At 48.3% G+C, this 14926-nt stretch overlaps 5 protein-coding genes across 5 annotated transcripts; 4 read left to right on the forward strand and 1 right to left on the reverse strand.

The window, feature by feature from the left end:
- The first annotated feature begins 2992 nt into the window (after positions 1-2992).
- Positions 2993-3605, forward strand: EDB82DRAFT_221151 (uncharacterized protein). Its single transcript, XM_065607246.1, has one exon. It carries the CDS (start codon positions 3157-3159, stop codon positions 3469-3471), a length of 315 nt encoding a protein of 104 aa, XP_065463854.1. The 5' UTR covers positions 2993-3156; the 3' UTR covers positions 3472-3605.
- EDB82DRAFT_447793 (uncharacterized protein) lies at positions 3196-7910 on the forward strand. Its single transcript, XM_025726907.2, has 4 exons — positions 3196-3673; positions 3748-3943; positions 4030-7133; positions 7188-7910. The coding sequence occupies exons 1-4, from the start codon at positions 3640-3642 to the stop codon at positions 7460-7462; spliced, it is 3609 nt and encodes a 1202-aa protein (XP_025581427.1). The 5' UTR covers positions 3196-3639; the 3' UTR covers positions 7463-7910.
- On the reverse strand, positions 7911-11734 carry EDB82DRAFT_538200 (uncharacterized protein). Its single transcript, XM_025726908.2, has 5 exons — positions 10822-11734; positions 10143-10763; positions 9526-10095; positions 9373-9465; positions 7911-9322 (listed from the first exon to the last, which is right to left on the reverse strand). Exons 1-5 carry the CDS (start codon positions 11399-11401, stop codon positions 8034-8036), a joined length of 3153 nt encoding a protein of 1050 aa, XP_025581428.1. The 5' UTR covers positions 11402-11734; the 3' UTR covers positions 7911-8033.
- Positions 11735-11750: 16 nt separating this feature from the next.
- On the forward strand, positions 11751-13393 carry EDB82DRAFT_504622 (uncharacterized protein). The gene is made up of 2 exons (XM_025726909.2): positions 11751-12321; positions 12380-13393. The coding sequence occupies exons 1-2, from the start codon at positions 12015-12017 to the stop codon at positions 12976-12978; spliced, it is 906 nt and encodes a 301-aa protein (XP_025581429.2). The 5' UTR covers positions 11751-12014; the 3' UTR covers positions 12979-13393.
- Positions 13394-13407: 14 nt separating this feature from the next.
- On the forward strand, positions 13408-14800 carry EDB82DRAFT_504624 (uncharacterized protein). Its single transcript, XM_025726910.2, has 2 exons — positions 13408-14019; positions 14075-14800. Exons 1-2 carry the CDS (start codon positions 13656-13658, stop codon positions 14773-14775), a joined length of 1065 nt encoding a protein of 354 aa, XP_025581430.2. The 5' UTR covers positions 13408-13655; the 3' UTR covers positions 14776-14800.
- Positions 14801-14926: the final 126 nt, after the last annotated feature.

The raw sequence follows: 14926 nt of genomic DNA on the forward strand, positions 1-14926 counted from the left end.
ATGAGGGGAAAAGTATGAGGCTTTTTGTTTGTTCAAAACTCACTCTAGAACACAATCCATCAGTCCAATAGTAACAACTCAAGACTGTCTAGATCCCTCAGAGTTTCGAGTATGTACCTCACGGTTGAGAGCCTAGAAGGACCCTTGTGTATGTGGTTCCCGACTTCTGGGCCTGGGGGTTATCACTAGTCCCCCACTATTTTTTTCTTATCGTGTGGGTTACGGAGGGGGATCGGCCTTACGCGGCTGTTTTTGGCGGCCCGGATGGCGAATCGTTTGTATCTGCACGATAGCTCGTCTTGTAGCGCTTCGGCGAACCCTGGCTGGAATGAGACTTTGAACTGCATCGCGGGATACACGAGGCGAGAAGGAGACTCATCCAAGTGGACAAGCCTAGCTCAGCTCAGCCCGGAGTCTGAGTCCCAAGAATCCAACGGGACGGTGACCCGGAAGCCAATCAGTGGCACAGCTTCGCCCAGATGTTCCCCGTCTGCCTCCGACTTTCTCTCTCTCTTAATGTCAGCTTCTAGACCTTTGCTTTTTTGTCTTTCCTATCCGGCCTTTCTTCAGGGGCTGTTTAAAGGGTCCCTTTGGTGTGCAGCTCTCCCCCACCCATTCATGCATCTTACCCGAGCCATCCCAAACCCGGGGAGGAGGTCCATGTCAGTTTCTCGTGTCCGCGTGGCACTACTTTTTATCTCTCACATTTATGCTGTTTGACCAACTATGGATAGAATGAAAGACCCTTTGACTATTTCTGACAAGAGATTGAATTGTTATTTGACTGCCAACAGAAGTTGGGCTCGCTAAACCTGATCAACTGAGGCATGCAACGACCATCATTACTGTAAATGGTTACTAGCCGTTGCTTCAGCCAGATGGCACCACAGACTCAGGGACCTTGCCTCTGACTACTGCACGCCGACCTGTATTAAAGCACGATAGAGAATCCGTCCCTGACTCAAGGTTCCATGGCTCGAGGCTGGGCCAACCATGGGAAGACAGCTTTCTCCGCATCCATGTTATGTACAGTACATACATGTCTACTGTGCTGCAAGCCGACTTATTAACCAAGTTCTGGAAGGCGGTCAGAATGCCTTCTGGCCTCTGAGGGGAATACCTAGTCGTGAGACTCAACAAATCAAAAGCACCACTTAATAGTACATACCTAAATCAGCCTACTTTTTCTACCACTTTTTACTTGGAGAATTACTCGTTTATGTTGGCTCAACGCCTCTCGTCTTGGTTCCTTCCTCATTCAGTCTCGACTGAATTTAAGCCTGGGGAAGACCCCACTAGAATGGAAGAATGGAAGGATGCCCCTCATCCTTCCAAGACTTCAGAGCATTTGACCCCGCGTTCTATGTGACCCGGGCGATAACAACCCGATTCCTTATCGTAGGTTTTGGTTTGGAGGCTCCATGGTGAGGCATCTTTCATCCTTTAATACAAGACATTTCTGTAGAGACCATTCCGGAAAGATGTATGGTAGGAAGGTAATTTGGATTGCTCATGCGCATCATGGTAGGACTGGCAACGCGCTATTAAGATCACCAGGCGTCATTCCATAGGTTGACATTTATCTTGAACAGCCTGTGGACACCCTTTTGATCATCTGCCGTCTGATAGATTAAGTGCAGATTAAGTACGAGGGCGATCATCACATTGTTACTTGCTGTCTTTTAGAAATTGTGCATCCAGTAGAAAGTTAAAGCCTCATTCGACCACACTCGAGTCGCGTGGTCACTTATTCCATTGGAACATGTTTCGTTGAGACATGACAGGAGGTCTGACCTATTGGGATAGTCGTCTGACTCGGTCACGTTTGGGTTTGTAGATATGGATAATGGTCAGGCTTATACCAGCGGTCAATACTCAAGAAAAGGACTGCCCATTAATCCAAGTTCGATTTCTAGAATTGCCTCATCCCGGCCCGTCCACACTGCTCATTTATGTTATCAGTGACTTAATGAGCTTATGACCACCATATATGTTTCTACATTCTCGTGAACGAAGACAACCCGGAAATCCGGACAGAAAGTTTGAAATCGTACCAAACATTTTGCTGTCGCTTTCTCCCTTATCTAATCACCTTTCCCAATCGTAAAAACCTTGAGGCTCCTTGGCAATCTAGGTTAGTTTGTATGTATACATATTCTGTATCCAACGACACAGTTATTGGTAGGAAATATCCACATATTATTGAGCCGTTTCCTCCAAGAATTACTGCACGTGGGCGGAAAGATATAGAAGCATTTTCTTCTTCATGACAATGATTTCTCCACCAACAATCGAATTGTGGATTTCCCAGGTTTTGAGGTATAACGCTTGTTATATACCAAGACCTGCGTCAGATATGCTATACACATGAGATTTTAAGTTTTTGATTACATGGAATCTAAGTTTTGAGTTACCACGGGCAACAAGGGGCAAAGGTCTTGATTCTAAGGAACGGGCAGCTTCTTTGATTCACATGCTTCATGTTTGGTTGGGCTAGGGCTATTCTTAGGGATTGTTATGCATGTGTTTGGTTTTCACGGTGAACTCTTTTCTCCTTGGGCTTTTCGCTAATCTTGAATTGTCTATAACGGCTCTCTATGATTTGGAAAGGAACATTGAGTTATATGCAGTGTTCAGTTCGGTCTGTTTCCAGGAAATTAATTGTCGCAAGTAAGAGTAGTAATCACCTTTGAAAGACAAGACTTTATTGATATTACGGGTCACACTTGACTTGTCTGGATACCTTTCAACTGCAACACAAAAAAAAAACACAATCTGGAGCTGAGTTAACAAGATCTCACTTGACATCGGGTTGTGCGGAAGCAGAAAAACCACTGCGTCATTTGCCTTGCTAGACCAGGTTCAATTTCAATGATGGGTGCAAACTGGCTTACAACGGTTCCATGGGCTTAACGTGTTACCGAAACCCCATAGGTGCGATTGGTCTTGTAACCCTCCTGCATTTGGGGGCCGTCCAGGGCTGGGAAAGCACTATAGCTAGTGGCTACGATTCAAATTGAACCAATCAGGTTATCTAATAAGTTCACAAGTCTTGAGAGCAGCCTATGATAACGACCCAAATCCCCATCCATCATTTGGGCGCGTTCAACATTCGCTCATACTCGATGAACCTTGACAATCCAAGTTCACGAATTAATGTTTGTCTCTCTTATCAAGGTTGCAAATATATCAAACATTTTGTTTTTTGTTTTTTTTTGTATATTATATAAAACCTCCGCTTTAAGAAGCTTAAATCTTCCTCTCACATCCACTTCCCTTGATATCTCTCCTCCCACACGACTCATAGCGACTGTTTCCTTTGTCAGGTCACAAGCCAAGACACAGCCCTGCAAATACGCCCCCATCCTTGACAATCTCAACCGTCACCCTTCGACTCTCAACCCTCGAATATCGATAACACGACGTTTCTGCATCCACAACTTGGCTAAAAACCTACTCTTTTTTGGATAAGCATACGATACACGACTTCCTTTCGCGGCGACGGCTGGTCTCAATTTTAATCGAACTCTGGGCAATCGAGCCAACCGAGATTTCCTGCTCGACCCCGCCATCCTCAGAGCAGGCCTCGCCCTTACGACATAACCCGTGGTTTCGGCCTTCCCTTGGCCGACTCCAACTATGATACAGATGCATGGTGGAAACAATGATCATGGTATTACTTCCTTGCGTCCTGGCACTTCTCTCGGCTTCTCTTTGTCGTTAGCTAACCACAATGTTCAATGACAGGAGCCGAAAACCACACGGGAGAAGATCAACGCGGACGCGAGAAGTTTCCAATGGCGCTTTCTCTGCCAAAGAATCGTAGCACGGGGAATTTGGCAGCCGCTCGAAACTCATCGACCCAGGATAGAAGCAGAGCACGAATGTCTCTGGATGCATCCGCAGCAGCGGCAGCAGCCGCTGACCTTGAAGCTATCGCCAGGTATGTCGAGTGGGATCATGCGTCACTCAACGCCGAAGTGGCGCCCAACCTCTGTTGGCAAATGCTGACCAACATATCATTTATAGGTCTCCCATCTTGACCGATCACGAGCATGGCCTAGGCCTCTCTGGGCTTCGACGAATTAGACAACAACGCCCGCCATCGAGAAACCCAACACTACCAGGATCTCGAGCGTCTTCACGAAGCCCATCTGTTGCCGCACTTACTCGGTCCACCTCAATGAGTGCCATGGCCGCCAGCGTAGGCAGCTTATCACTTACAGGCGGCCCTGCAACTCCAAGTTTCGCTGACGACCTCTCCCGCTTTCCGTCCGAATCTCTTCATTCTTTCTCATTCGCCAATCAGTCAGAAGATTTCCTACACAACAGACAAAATGTTCTCAAGCGATCTATCGAGTTCATGAAAGACCACATGGGACTTCCCATGAGCTCCTCGCAGGCTGCTCTTGCAAGTGCTCAGGCAAGGGTAAGCGGTGATGTAGAGACTCAGAATATGCTTGACCTGCTAGCCCAGGCACAACTCATCAGGGCTGGAAACTTGCCAAACCCCGACGAGTCTTATACACCAGCACCTTTGACCGGCCCTGCCGAGGTTTCCCAGGAAAACGTCTTTGACAAAAACTTTAATCCCCGAACATCGAGTACAGATTTAACAAGCCCTCACCAGACGTCGCCACCTCCTCGGAGGTCGAGGGTTGAAACGACAAGAAGATCTAACAATCTTGAACCGGTAGCCCATGAAACTGGTCGGGAATCGGATCAACCACCGACATCAACAAATGAGAGCGAAAGTGCGAGCCGCAAGTCGGTGCCCGCCCGACCGAAGCTGACCTTGAAACGAACCATGACGGATATCACAGCGGTTTCAGCTCAAGACAAGTTGATAGACACAGTCTCCCAGCCATTCTTGACAGGTCAGACCATCTATCAAGAACCGCTGAGCGCTGCGTCTTTGACGCAACTTCCCAGTGCCACGACAGCCAATTTCCCCACTCAGTTAGGCCCTTCTGTGCATGGTCACACGAATCGCTGGGTACCCGCTGCGCAGGCAATTTTTACAACAGAAGTTAAACCTCCATGGACCATCATCGCAGCCAACGATCTCGCCTGCTTAGTGTTTGGTGTGACCAAGGCAGAGGTACGCAAGATGGGCATCTTGGAGGTCGTCCAGGAGGAGAGAAGATCATGGTTGGAGCGAAAGCTTTTGAACCAGCCGGATGAGTACAGCGAGGGCCAGGCACCTTCTGGCCAAGTTACGCCTGCCGCTTCAGCAGCTTCGGCATTGCTTAATGGTAGATCTGGGATAACAGCCCAGCTCCTAAGTAAGCCCAACTCAAGAACCCAGCCACGCAGTTACACGCAAAGACGTGCACAAACGGTTCACAGTGGCGACCCCAACCCCCCAAAAGTCGGAGGTGGCGGCCACGGCCATAACCAAACTAATTCATCCAGAGGAGTATTGCTGTGCGGTGACGTTGTTCCAATTCAAAAGCGCAACGGTGCAACTGGCTCTGCGAGTCTCTGGGTGAAGGAAAAAAAGGTCGGCCTGATCTGGGTCCTGGAAGAAATTCACGAAGATGTTGCTTATATCACATTGGATGAAGAGGGAATTGTCCAAAAAGTATCGGGATCCACTGCTCCTATTTGGGGATTCGAGTCCATTTCCTCTGGCTTTGACATAGCGAGACTGATTCCACGGATACCTCGGCAAGGTATAGACCCTAACACTGGGGAGATTGATTTTGCTCAAGCCACGAGGCGAAGATATTTTACATGTCCTCACTCGCCTCACGTCAACATTCCCTGTACTATCGAGCAAACCCGAGGCAAGCTCGAGCTTCGAGTGTCGACGTTTCCTCATATGGCTGGAATCATTGTGGTGGAGCCCGAATCTCTCAAAGTTCGAAGCTCGAACTCTGCCTTTTGCGGTGCACTTTTCGGATTCGAAAGGGCGGATGGAATGTCGATCAATGCCCTGATCCCAGAATTCGACAAAATTCTCGAATCGTTGATAGAAGAGGACGGTATCCAGCTCCTCGATGGTATGGTAGTCCCTGAGCACCGTTTCAGAAAGGCATCGGCGTTCCTTGCTCTGAAAGAAAACAGACCTGATGCTGCGTCAGCTTTCCTCCACCCGGCGGGATTAAGCGCGAAGCATCGTGACGGGTCCGATCTGAAGGTTGACGTTCAGATGCGCGTAGTCAAGAGTGAAAAGAAGACCCTTGTGGTGAACGAGACTGTCGCTGAAGGCAGTGACGAAGACAACGCCATTGGGAGTGATGAAGCAACATTCGAAGTGACCCATTCAGAAATAGTGTATGCTTTGTGGGTTACATACTCACGCCATCTTCATGGCACCCAGCCTCATCTTGCCATCGAAACTCCTACTCGGTCTGGTGCCCTCACACCCCTCCACCAACCATCGCCAGGCCAGACTCCGGCCCATACGCCTTTGGAGATTCCCTCAGATGATGAGACGCCCCGAAAGAATGTGTTGAATGCTGCGAGCTCGCTCTCTAAGCATCTGAAAGATGCTGCCATTCATGCCGCTGCTAAGATCACAGGACAACAAGCAAAGCCCAAGCCTGAAGAGGCACCACCAGTTCCAAAGGTTGTTGAGCCCCCACATAAGAAAACCATCAACGACTACACGATACTTGAAGAAATGGGCCAAGGTGCGTATGGCCAAGTGAAACTGGCTCGGCATAAGGAGTCGAACAAGAAGATCGTGCTCAAGTACGTCACCAAGCGCCGTATTCTCGTGGACACTTGGACCAGGGACAGAAAGTTGGGTACTGTGCCTCTGGAAGTTCATGTTCTTGAGTATCTTCGCAGGCCCGAGTTACGGCACCCCAACATCGTTGAAATGCAGGGTTTCTTTGAAGATGACGTGAACTACTACATCGAGATGGTTCCCCACGGACTGCCTGGCATGGATCTGTTCGATTACATCGAACTCAGAACAAATATGGATGAGGCCGAGTGTCGCAGCATCTTCGTCCAAGTCGCAAATGCTATCCATCACCTACACACTAAAGCAAAGGTGGTGCATCGCGATATCAAGGACGAGAACGTGATTCTCGATGGAGAGGGTAACATCAAGCTTATTGATTTCGGAAGTGCGGCATATATCAAGAGCGGTCCTTTTGATGTTTTCGTTGGGACAATCGGTATGGTTGTGATGCTCGATTGGGATGCTGAACAATATGCTAACTTTCAAATAGATTATGCCGCCCCTGAAGTTCTCGCTGGCAAGCCTTATCGGGGCATGGAGCAAGATGTCTGGGCTTTGGGTATCCTCCTCTACACTATCATCTACAAGGAGAACCCTTTCTACAGCATCGACGAAATCATGGATCGTGACCTGCGAATACCCTATGTCCTTAGCGAAGAGAGCATCGACCTCATCCGCTGCATGCTAGATCGAGATGTTGCCAAACGCTACGATATTAACCAGGTGCTAGAGCACCCTTGGTGTCAGGCTACGGATGACGAATGAGTTCGCAACTTGACACGTTTTCAAACATAATAAGCATGAAGAGGTGTCGATGAGCAAGACACTCTGACATGCTATCTGAAGATTCACTTCGTGATCACAATACCCCCTTTTGGACTCACGAGACCTCATTACTTTTTTCTTTTGTGTCTTATATGCGTTAGATATGATTGGCGTGGAGCAACCACAATGGAGATAGAGGAGAACGCACGATACCTGCTCGAAACACGATGTGCAAAGCCGGAAAGGCTAGGATGAACACCATTTTACGAATTACTCTGGAACGAAGGATACAAAGACCGTATTCTCAAAGAGCGTGAAGGATATGGATGGATTAGGCGCATTGGCGGGAGTTGATTTGGGTTGTTGATTTTGGCGAGATTGCGATAGAGCGAAGAATGCAGGTTATAAAGCATCCTCATATCCAGAAGCAATTGAAGATAGACGTGATTATCAATATTCAAAATGTATATATATGTGCCTTCTCGAGTGTCTCAAAACAAAACGCCAGGCGAATCTTCACACTGGGAGTAGATCCTAGCAGTGCCCAATCATTATGTTCCTGCTCACATCCTCAACGGTAACTTAGCTCAGGATTTGCTCTGAAATTGCAACGGCATCGGCACTCTGGAACCGGACACTCAACGTGTCTGGCAAACCACTGCCGAGCATGATCAAGATGTAAAACATGTTCACAGCGGAGGCAGAATGTTGGGAACTGACCGGCCATTTTGGCTTCACTCTTCTCCTCCGGCTTGTCAGAGCGTGGCACACCGACAATCTCAAGGCAGACTACACATCGTGGTAGGTGTCGACCACAATTTGGGCAACTCACACCTGCGTTGATGCTCGTCGCGAGAAGCGGGTTACGAGACTCGAGAGCTGATGATGCTTGTGCAGCGGAACCACCCCCAAGATGTGGTGGATGGCTGGCGCTATTTGCTAGTGACGTCTCAGCGTCACAGAAGACGCAGCGGAGGGCTATCTGGCGCGAAGGCGGTTTGAGTTTGGGGATTCCGTCGCGCTTGGAGCGTTTAGTAGACTCTACGTCAAACTTCGTACGTTGGAAGAAGAGTTTATGACGCTGTAGATGGGAACGGTATGCATTGCGCCAGGCTCGGCAGCGAATGTCATCGATGTATCGAGGCGCGCAGATCGAAAGGACCAGTGTTGCTGTTTGAACATCGTGGAACTTTTGGATGTAACGAGCAAATATGTCAACCATGGGCTCTGTGATACCCGTGAGGACAACGCCCTCTATGTCACCGTCTGCTATTGCCAGATCAACTTGCTCGTTGAGCCACTGAGTAAGATGATCATCATCAAAGTTGCGTATCGCGATACACACCCTATCCAACAAGGGGAGAGAAAGCTGGCTGGCTACCGCCGTCCAATCACCCGTAGCAATGAGTGATGAGATGGCTCGCAAATAGGGATCAGTCTTTGAGGCGACCGCTTCATCAAAGTCAAGCTTTTCCTTTGCAGGCGTGTTGTTATCATCGCCCATGAGCTGCAGTGCTAAGGATACGAAGAGTAGTTCTGGATGCGCAGTGCTAGCTTTTTTGAGGATCTGAATCGCTTCCTTGCGATCACCCGCGAATAACGCTCGAGCAGCAGCCATAGTGTGGATGGTGGTCGGATACTCGGGATCTGCATTGCGGTTACGGCCCTTGGGATCATGTTTTTCTGAATCGCCCCAACCGCATACATCGAGACAGAGTTGGCGATGGGCAGGCCACTTGGTCACTAATGCATCAAATTTAGGAAGATGCTTCTTCTTGCAGAAATTCGCAATGCTGCGCTCCCACGTTGAACGATCAGGAGGTGCTGTGCCAGGGGGTAGACGAGTGGAAGGGTCACGGCCTATCGTGGTGTCAACTGTTGCTCTTGAAACGAAAAAGAACAGCACTTACCAAGGTTGTTAGTCCATATTGAATGAACTCCTAGGTAGCTCATATCAATATTTGAGAGTACCATTCCTCCATCATCGGCAAAGTCTTCAGCACCTGAAGATGTGTAAGCATATTGCGAGGGCAGTGTCGTTCCGAGCTACTGATTGTACTTACTTGCAACCCAATCCCAGATGTATTTAACCCAAGGGTCATCTGCCACAATATCTCTATTTGCTACCGCGTCAAAGAGATATTTCTCTTTGGCACGTAACAGCATTGCGTGGTCAAGCACACTCTGTGCTTCTCTTGGCAAACCTTCCGCCTCAGCGAGCGAAGCCAATAAGGCATCGTGCATTTCTCTACATGAGCCCAAACTGTCTGAAGCCAGAGACAGTTCGCTCGTCTCGCTTTGCACGATCTTTGTGTCACCGGCACGTGGCTTGATTCCCTTGGGCGCCTGAAACTCGTCTCTGACAAAGGCACGTAGTGCTCTAATTTTGGGAGCCACGGTAGATGCTTTGTGGAAGGCTTCAGGAAGTGGTCTCGACGTTGCCCCAATGTCTTCTATAACAACCGAAGACATACTATTTGCCTTTAGTGCAGCTCCTGTGTCGGCCCGGATACTAGCTCTATCCGACCCGAAAAAAGGCACATCTGATAGCGCTTCTTCGATTAGTAGTGGACCTAGAATATCCGAGGCCTGTGAAGGCTCGAATTGCATTATACTATGATACGGGTCCCCCTCTGGATATTGTTAGAACTGAAGTTTGTGGAAAGCCGGTTTAATTTACCTTCAAGTCCACGGTGTGGCGATTTCCATGGCACAAGCTTGTAGACATGGTCCGAGGTCTGTGATGGCTGTTCCAGAATCTCAAAGTTCCCGTTGGCCCGCAAGACAAGTAATCGGGGACGTAGTACCGGGGAGCTCAATGTCACCCAGTCAAAGGCAACAATACGGTCATTCTTTCTCGACGTTTCAACATATGAGACGTCCATCTCGTATGACTTTTGAACTTGGAGAAGTTCTGGGTTGCTGGAACCGGCAGACGGGACTTCTTTATTGGTGTTCAAAACCTTGAGTTGACCAGTACGGGATAGCACAGCAAGTAATCCGCGGTGATCACGGCAGTAGCGAAGAGAGCGGACAAGAGAATACTTTCCTTCTGCCAAGAAAGGGTCAGAATCGGTCTCTATCACTTGATCAAGACGCAATGCCCCACCCCACGGAAGCTCGTCTTCTTCGATGGCTTGCATGTATGTGGGAGATGCCACGGGCCGTGATGTAGCCCGCCTATCCCATATCATTACACCAGGATGGTCAAGGGCAGATGAAGCAAAGTAGTTTTGATCGGCGTAGTCGATTGTGAGGTTGTTGTTACATTTAGTCTGGAAAGTCACAATGCTTCCAGGATCTAGCCAGAAATATCGGGTCAGTTTGAACAGAATCACCGTTTCATTCCTAGGGCTTACCGCGAAGATCGTGTATCCGGAGGCCTTGTGCCTTGATGCCGACAACAAGAGTTTGAGGGCTGTCCTCGAAGAATTTGATACTCGACACAGAGACGCTAGGTTCTAGACGGGTCTTCGGGTCTGCAATATTGCTTGCGTCTGAAGGGAATCCTTTCGTGTTTTTGTCTATTGAAGACAGTCGACTAACATCCCAGATGTGCAGACATTGGTCCATTCGGACTCTATCAAGACCGACAGCCAGTAGTCCTGTAGTGTTAAAGGCGACAGCTTGGCAGGTTCGGGACATCTTGAGGCCCAGCTCAACGTACGCATTAGAACCATCGTCAATCTTGAGCAAGTTCACAATGCCACTTCCAGTTCCAACAGCGAGAAGGCCAGGATTCGTTGGTGACCAGTCGTAAGTTGTGAGAGGAGGGAAATCATCATGTCGAGAGAGTTTTTGGTAATCGAAGCGGCCTGTTCTTGCGTGGCCAGTTGGCTCGTAGACTTGGACTACACGATGCTGAAGGTTGATATGAATGAAGTTGTCATAAGAAGGGTTGGATGACCACTTGACGAGTCCCGGCTCAGGGCGATCCATGGCGCCACAGGGTTAGCTCAAGGACGCGCAGTTAATGCAAGAAACTGTAAATAGTATCCAACTCTTCAATTATAGAACAGTATAAGCTCTCCTGGATAAACAAACATTTGATGCGATTCAAGCTCTGGCATGGGCGGAGAGTTGAGACAAGAGCTATTAAATCAGCATAGTTCTGTGACTTGATTTTGAAATAGCTTAACAGCGGGTGACAGTCAATAGATATATGCCAGCTTTATTTAGAACAGATTACTGTGATCTGGTGTTATGGATAATAAAAGAAAAGGGCCGTTGGATTGTAAAGTAAAGTAAATATTGTTTGGTATTGGATGGCAGGTGTTAAACTTAGATGGATCGATCTTCCAGGAACAGACCCAGACCTCCTTCCCCACACAAGATATTTGAAGCTAGTCCTAACCTGTATGTACATGATAAGATAAGGTACCGTTACCTGTATCGAAGCCCTTGCCAGTAAAAAAAAAGTTGACCATTTTCTAAGTCGTCTCGTAGATACATTCAGCCTTTTTTCCCTTAACTACGCTTTCTTTTCTCCTTCGTTCAGTTGTGCAAACATCACTCCACCACAAAATCAATACAGATATCTGATTGCTTTGTCATGGCACAAAAGAGAGAGCATTCCGAGGTTGGCTCGCCAGAACCTCGTGATTCAGGATCATTCCATGACGCCAAGAAGCGCAAGCAAAGCAAGTCGAAGCATCGACCAAACGAAGGGACTTCAACATGGGCCAAGAAGCGAACGCGCACAATTGAGCGACTCCTCAACCGAAACCAAGAACTACCCGCCAATGTCCGCAACGATCTTGAACGAGAGCTGGGCGCGCTCAAGTCTACGGTCTCAGACAAGAGCTTCCAAAGGCTACGAAGCGCCATGATCTCGAAATACCACATGGTTCGATTTTTTGGTACGAAATTCTTCAGTTGTGTGTCACAAGCGAACAAGAAGACTAACTGCGTAAATAGAGCGAAAGAAGGCATCGAGATTAGCAAAGCAGTTGCGCAAAAAGATTGATGAGACCGAATCGACAGAAACAGACGAGCTTGAAGGATTGAAGCGTGATTTGCATGTTGCCGAAGTGGACGAGGCATACACTCAGCACTTTCCTCACGCCGAACCCTACATCAGCCTCTACACCAGTGCCAAATCGGAGAAAGAGGAGGAGGGTAAAGACGACGACAAGCTTGACTACGCACCTCTCAAGCACAGAGGTCTGTTGCATACAGAGAGGCCGCCGATGTGGTCGGAAATTGAGCAAGCAATGAAAGGTGGCCCTCACGCGCTACGAACCATTAGAGAAAGGCGGCCCGAAGTTTCAGAAGGAAGCCAACCAAAACACAGCCAGAACAAGTCCAAGGCGGCAACAGGCAATGACAAGGCCATGTCTGCTCCTAAGGCGCAGCCCAAGCCCGAAACCAAGCCCACGTCCTACACCAAGGGCAAACCAGGGGCTGCTCCCAAGAACCGCAGAGAGCGTCGGCTTGCAGAGCGTCAAGGCGCCCAGCCTGTTGTCAAGAACGACGATGACGATAGTGATGATGGCGGTTTCTTTGAAGAGGATTAATTACTTCTGGGGTACAGGAGGCAGAAAGGGAAGCCGAGCCGATTGCAGGGGGCATGGAAGGAGTTTTTACATATTGCATTCACAGTTGTTGATAGATACCCTGTGAGACCGGTGAGTCGACCATATGTTGCGCCTGTCTATAACCAACACATATAGCGTTGTCACGTTCTCAGCCTGGTTTCGTACCGTCACTCCTAAGCCTGATCATGTGAGATATCCAAACTATCTATAGCATTTTTTATTATGGACAGATTTTAGATGTCTCAAGTCTTCATCGGTTACAGTAGCTTTTGGGCAGATAATTCATATAGAGATAGCTATAAAGCATCAATAGAGTCGTAAGAGATTGCGATGCCCATGTGCTACTCTCTTTGTGCCTGTCAATCGGCCTAGCTCCACCAACGCTGGCCATTAAATGCAGACCCCTCACAGCCACCATCACAGCCAACTTATCAAGCTGCAATACACTTGTAGCCCTTTTAATTGATAGCATTGTTCTTTTTTCTCTATAAATAGGAAACATTGACCAAGGCCGGCCAGTTCAACTTGCTCCTCGAGTGGAGCCTGCCTGGTTGGTTGCCTTATTATCGAATTGTTGTAATTCGCCGTTGCGATTACTTACCTCAAAGAGATTCTCTGTCAATAGCTATATCCGCGTGAGGCCTCGACTGTGATTCATGATACGCAGCTATAAATTGCACACAGGGATCACAACTTCACTTCCCATTTTTCATCCGTTCAATCGGGGCCGCCTTTTCTCCTCTTCATTCAGCCTTTTTCGTTTTATTCCGCGTTATCTACTTTCATCTACAACACTGAGACAACTCCGCTTCCTGAATCTTACACACGAAACCATGGCAAACACTGCGCAAGGGATCCCTTGGGATCAACTTATCGAGTTTGCTAAAAACAAAAAGGCGGAGGAGAAGAGCACCGGTAAACCTGCTCAGCTTAGCAAGCAGCAGCTAGCCGCAGTCTCGATGCTTGTCGACTTTGTCAAGGATATTGAAGTCAACGATACCTACGTGGGCAAGCTCTACGGTAAATATTCCTAAACATGTTTGAGATACCAATCAACTGACTGTTGTTCCCACAGAACACTGCCAGAGAAACAAGATCGAAAGTCCTCAATTCACTACAGAAACCTTCAACCAGTGTATCTCAGGCACAAATATCCCACGATCTCGCGTCCTCTGCACTCTACCGTCCAAAGGCCAGCAGTTCCCCCAAGAAGGCTATGGTTACAGCGCTGGAGAAGCTATTCCAACGTTCGGAAAGGCGCAGAAGGCCAAGAATTTTGCCGCCATGCAAGCCCTGAACTGGCTCCAAGGCCATGGACCATCATCACCCCGTGGCGAAAAACGACCAGCTTCAGTTACAAACGAATTTCCTGTGCATACCAAGATCAAGGCCGAGGAGGACAATAACTCCGAAGGTGGTGCGCTCACGGCCGATTCTTCACAGTCGAGTGCAAAGGGTGTCCCGCCACCAGGCCAGCCTGCTGGAGCCCAAGGATCTACTATGCGTGAACAGGTTACTAAACTTGGTGAGGAGATGGACTTTGGCAGCCCAGAGTATCTCATCCAGCGAGCCGAAGAGGGAGACGACATTTGGAATGGGCGCCCTATTTTCAAGAATGATGGCAAAATTCCACCTGAAATGGGCGTGGTGACTGGAATCGCGGGTCGCCAGCAAACGGAAGAGATGGTTGTGAAGAGGACTCTCGAGTGGCTGCAGAATGAGAAGCGCATCAGGTATAAGCTGTTCCTGAAGATCATTGGTTCCGGTTCAAAATGAGCTTTCTTTCTTTCTTTCTTTCTTTCTTTCTTTCTTTCTTTCTTTCTTTCTTTCTTTCTTTCTTTCTTTCTTTCTTTCTTTCTTTCTTTCTTGTTTCTGTTGCCGTTTCCTCGCACCTGGTTAGGGCATACATAGGATGCATTATGATCGG

Source organism: Fusarium venenatum (assembly GCF_020744135.1).
Source record: "Fusarium venenatum strain MPI-CAGE-CH-0201 chromosome Unknown EDB82scaffold_3, whole genome shotgun sequence".
Classification (NCBI taxonomy): Eukaryota; Fungi; Ascomycota; class Sordariomycetes; order Hypocreales; family Nectriaceae; genus Fusarium; species Fusarium venenatum.

What these genes read in the sequence shown, in the direction of transcription:
- EDB82DRAFT_221151 (XM_065607246.1), top strand. Translation starts at nt 3,157, where the DNA reads ATGTTTGTCTCTCTTATCAAGGTTGCAAATATATCAAACATTTTGTTT.
- EDB82DRAFT_538200 (XM_025726908.2), bottom strand. Translation starts at nt 11,401, where the DNA reads ATGGATCGCCCTGAGCCGGGACTCGTCAAGTGGTCATCCAACCCTTCT. An exon ending in GCCACACCGTGGACTTGAAG is followed by an intron (nt 10,096 to 10,142) that starts GTAAATTAAACC and finishes AACAATATCCAG; the next exon opens with AGGGGGACCCGTATCATAGT. An exon ending in AATATGGACTAACAACCTTG is followed by an intron (nt 9,323 to 9,372) that starts GTAAGTGCTGTT and finishes ACACCACGATAG; the next exon opens with GCCGTGACCCTTCCACTCGT.
- EDB82DRAFT_447793 (XM_025726907.2), top strand. Translation starts at nt 3,640, where the DNA reads ATGATACAGATGCATGGTGGAAACAATGATCATG. An exon ending in TGGTGGAAACAATGATCATG is followed by an intron (nt 3,674 to 3,747) that starts GTATTACTTCCT and finishes GTTCAATGACAG; the next exon opens with GAGCCGAAAACCACACGGGA. An exon ending in GACCTTGAAGCTATCGCCAG is followed by an intron (nt 3,944 to 4,029) that starts GTATGTCGAGTG and finishes TATCATTTATAG; the next exon opens with GTCTCCCATCTTGACCGATC.
- EDB82DRAFT_504622 (XM_025726909.2), top strand. Translation starts at nt 12,015, where the DNA reads ATGGCACAAAAGAGAGAGCATTCCGAGGTTGGCTCGCCAGAACCTCGT. An exon ending in CCACATGGTTCGATTTTTTG is followed by an intron (nt 12,322 to 12,379) that starts GTACGAAATTCT and finishes CTGCGTAAATAG; the next exon opens with AGCGAAAGAAGGCATCGAGA.
- EDB82DRAFT_504624 (XM_025726910.2), top strand. Translation starts at nt 13,656, where the DNA reads ATGATACGCAGCTATAAATTGCACACAGGGATCACAACTTCACTTCCC. An exon ending in CTACGTGGGCAAGCTCTACG is followed by an intron (nt 14,020 to 14,074) that starts GTAAATATTCCT and finishes TTGTTCCCACAG; the next exon opens with AACACTGCCAGAGAAACAAG.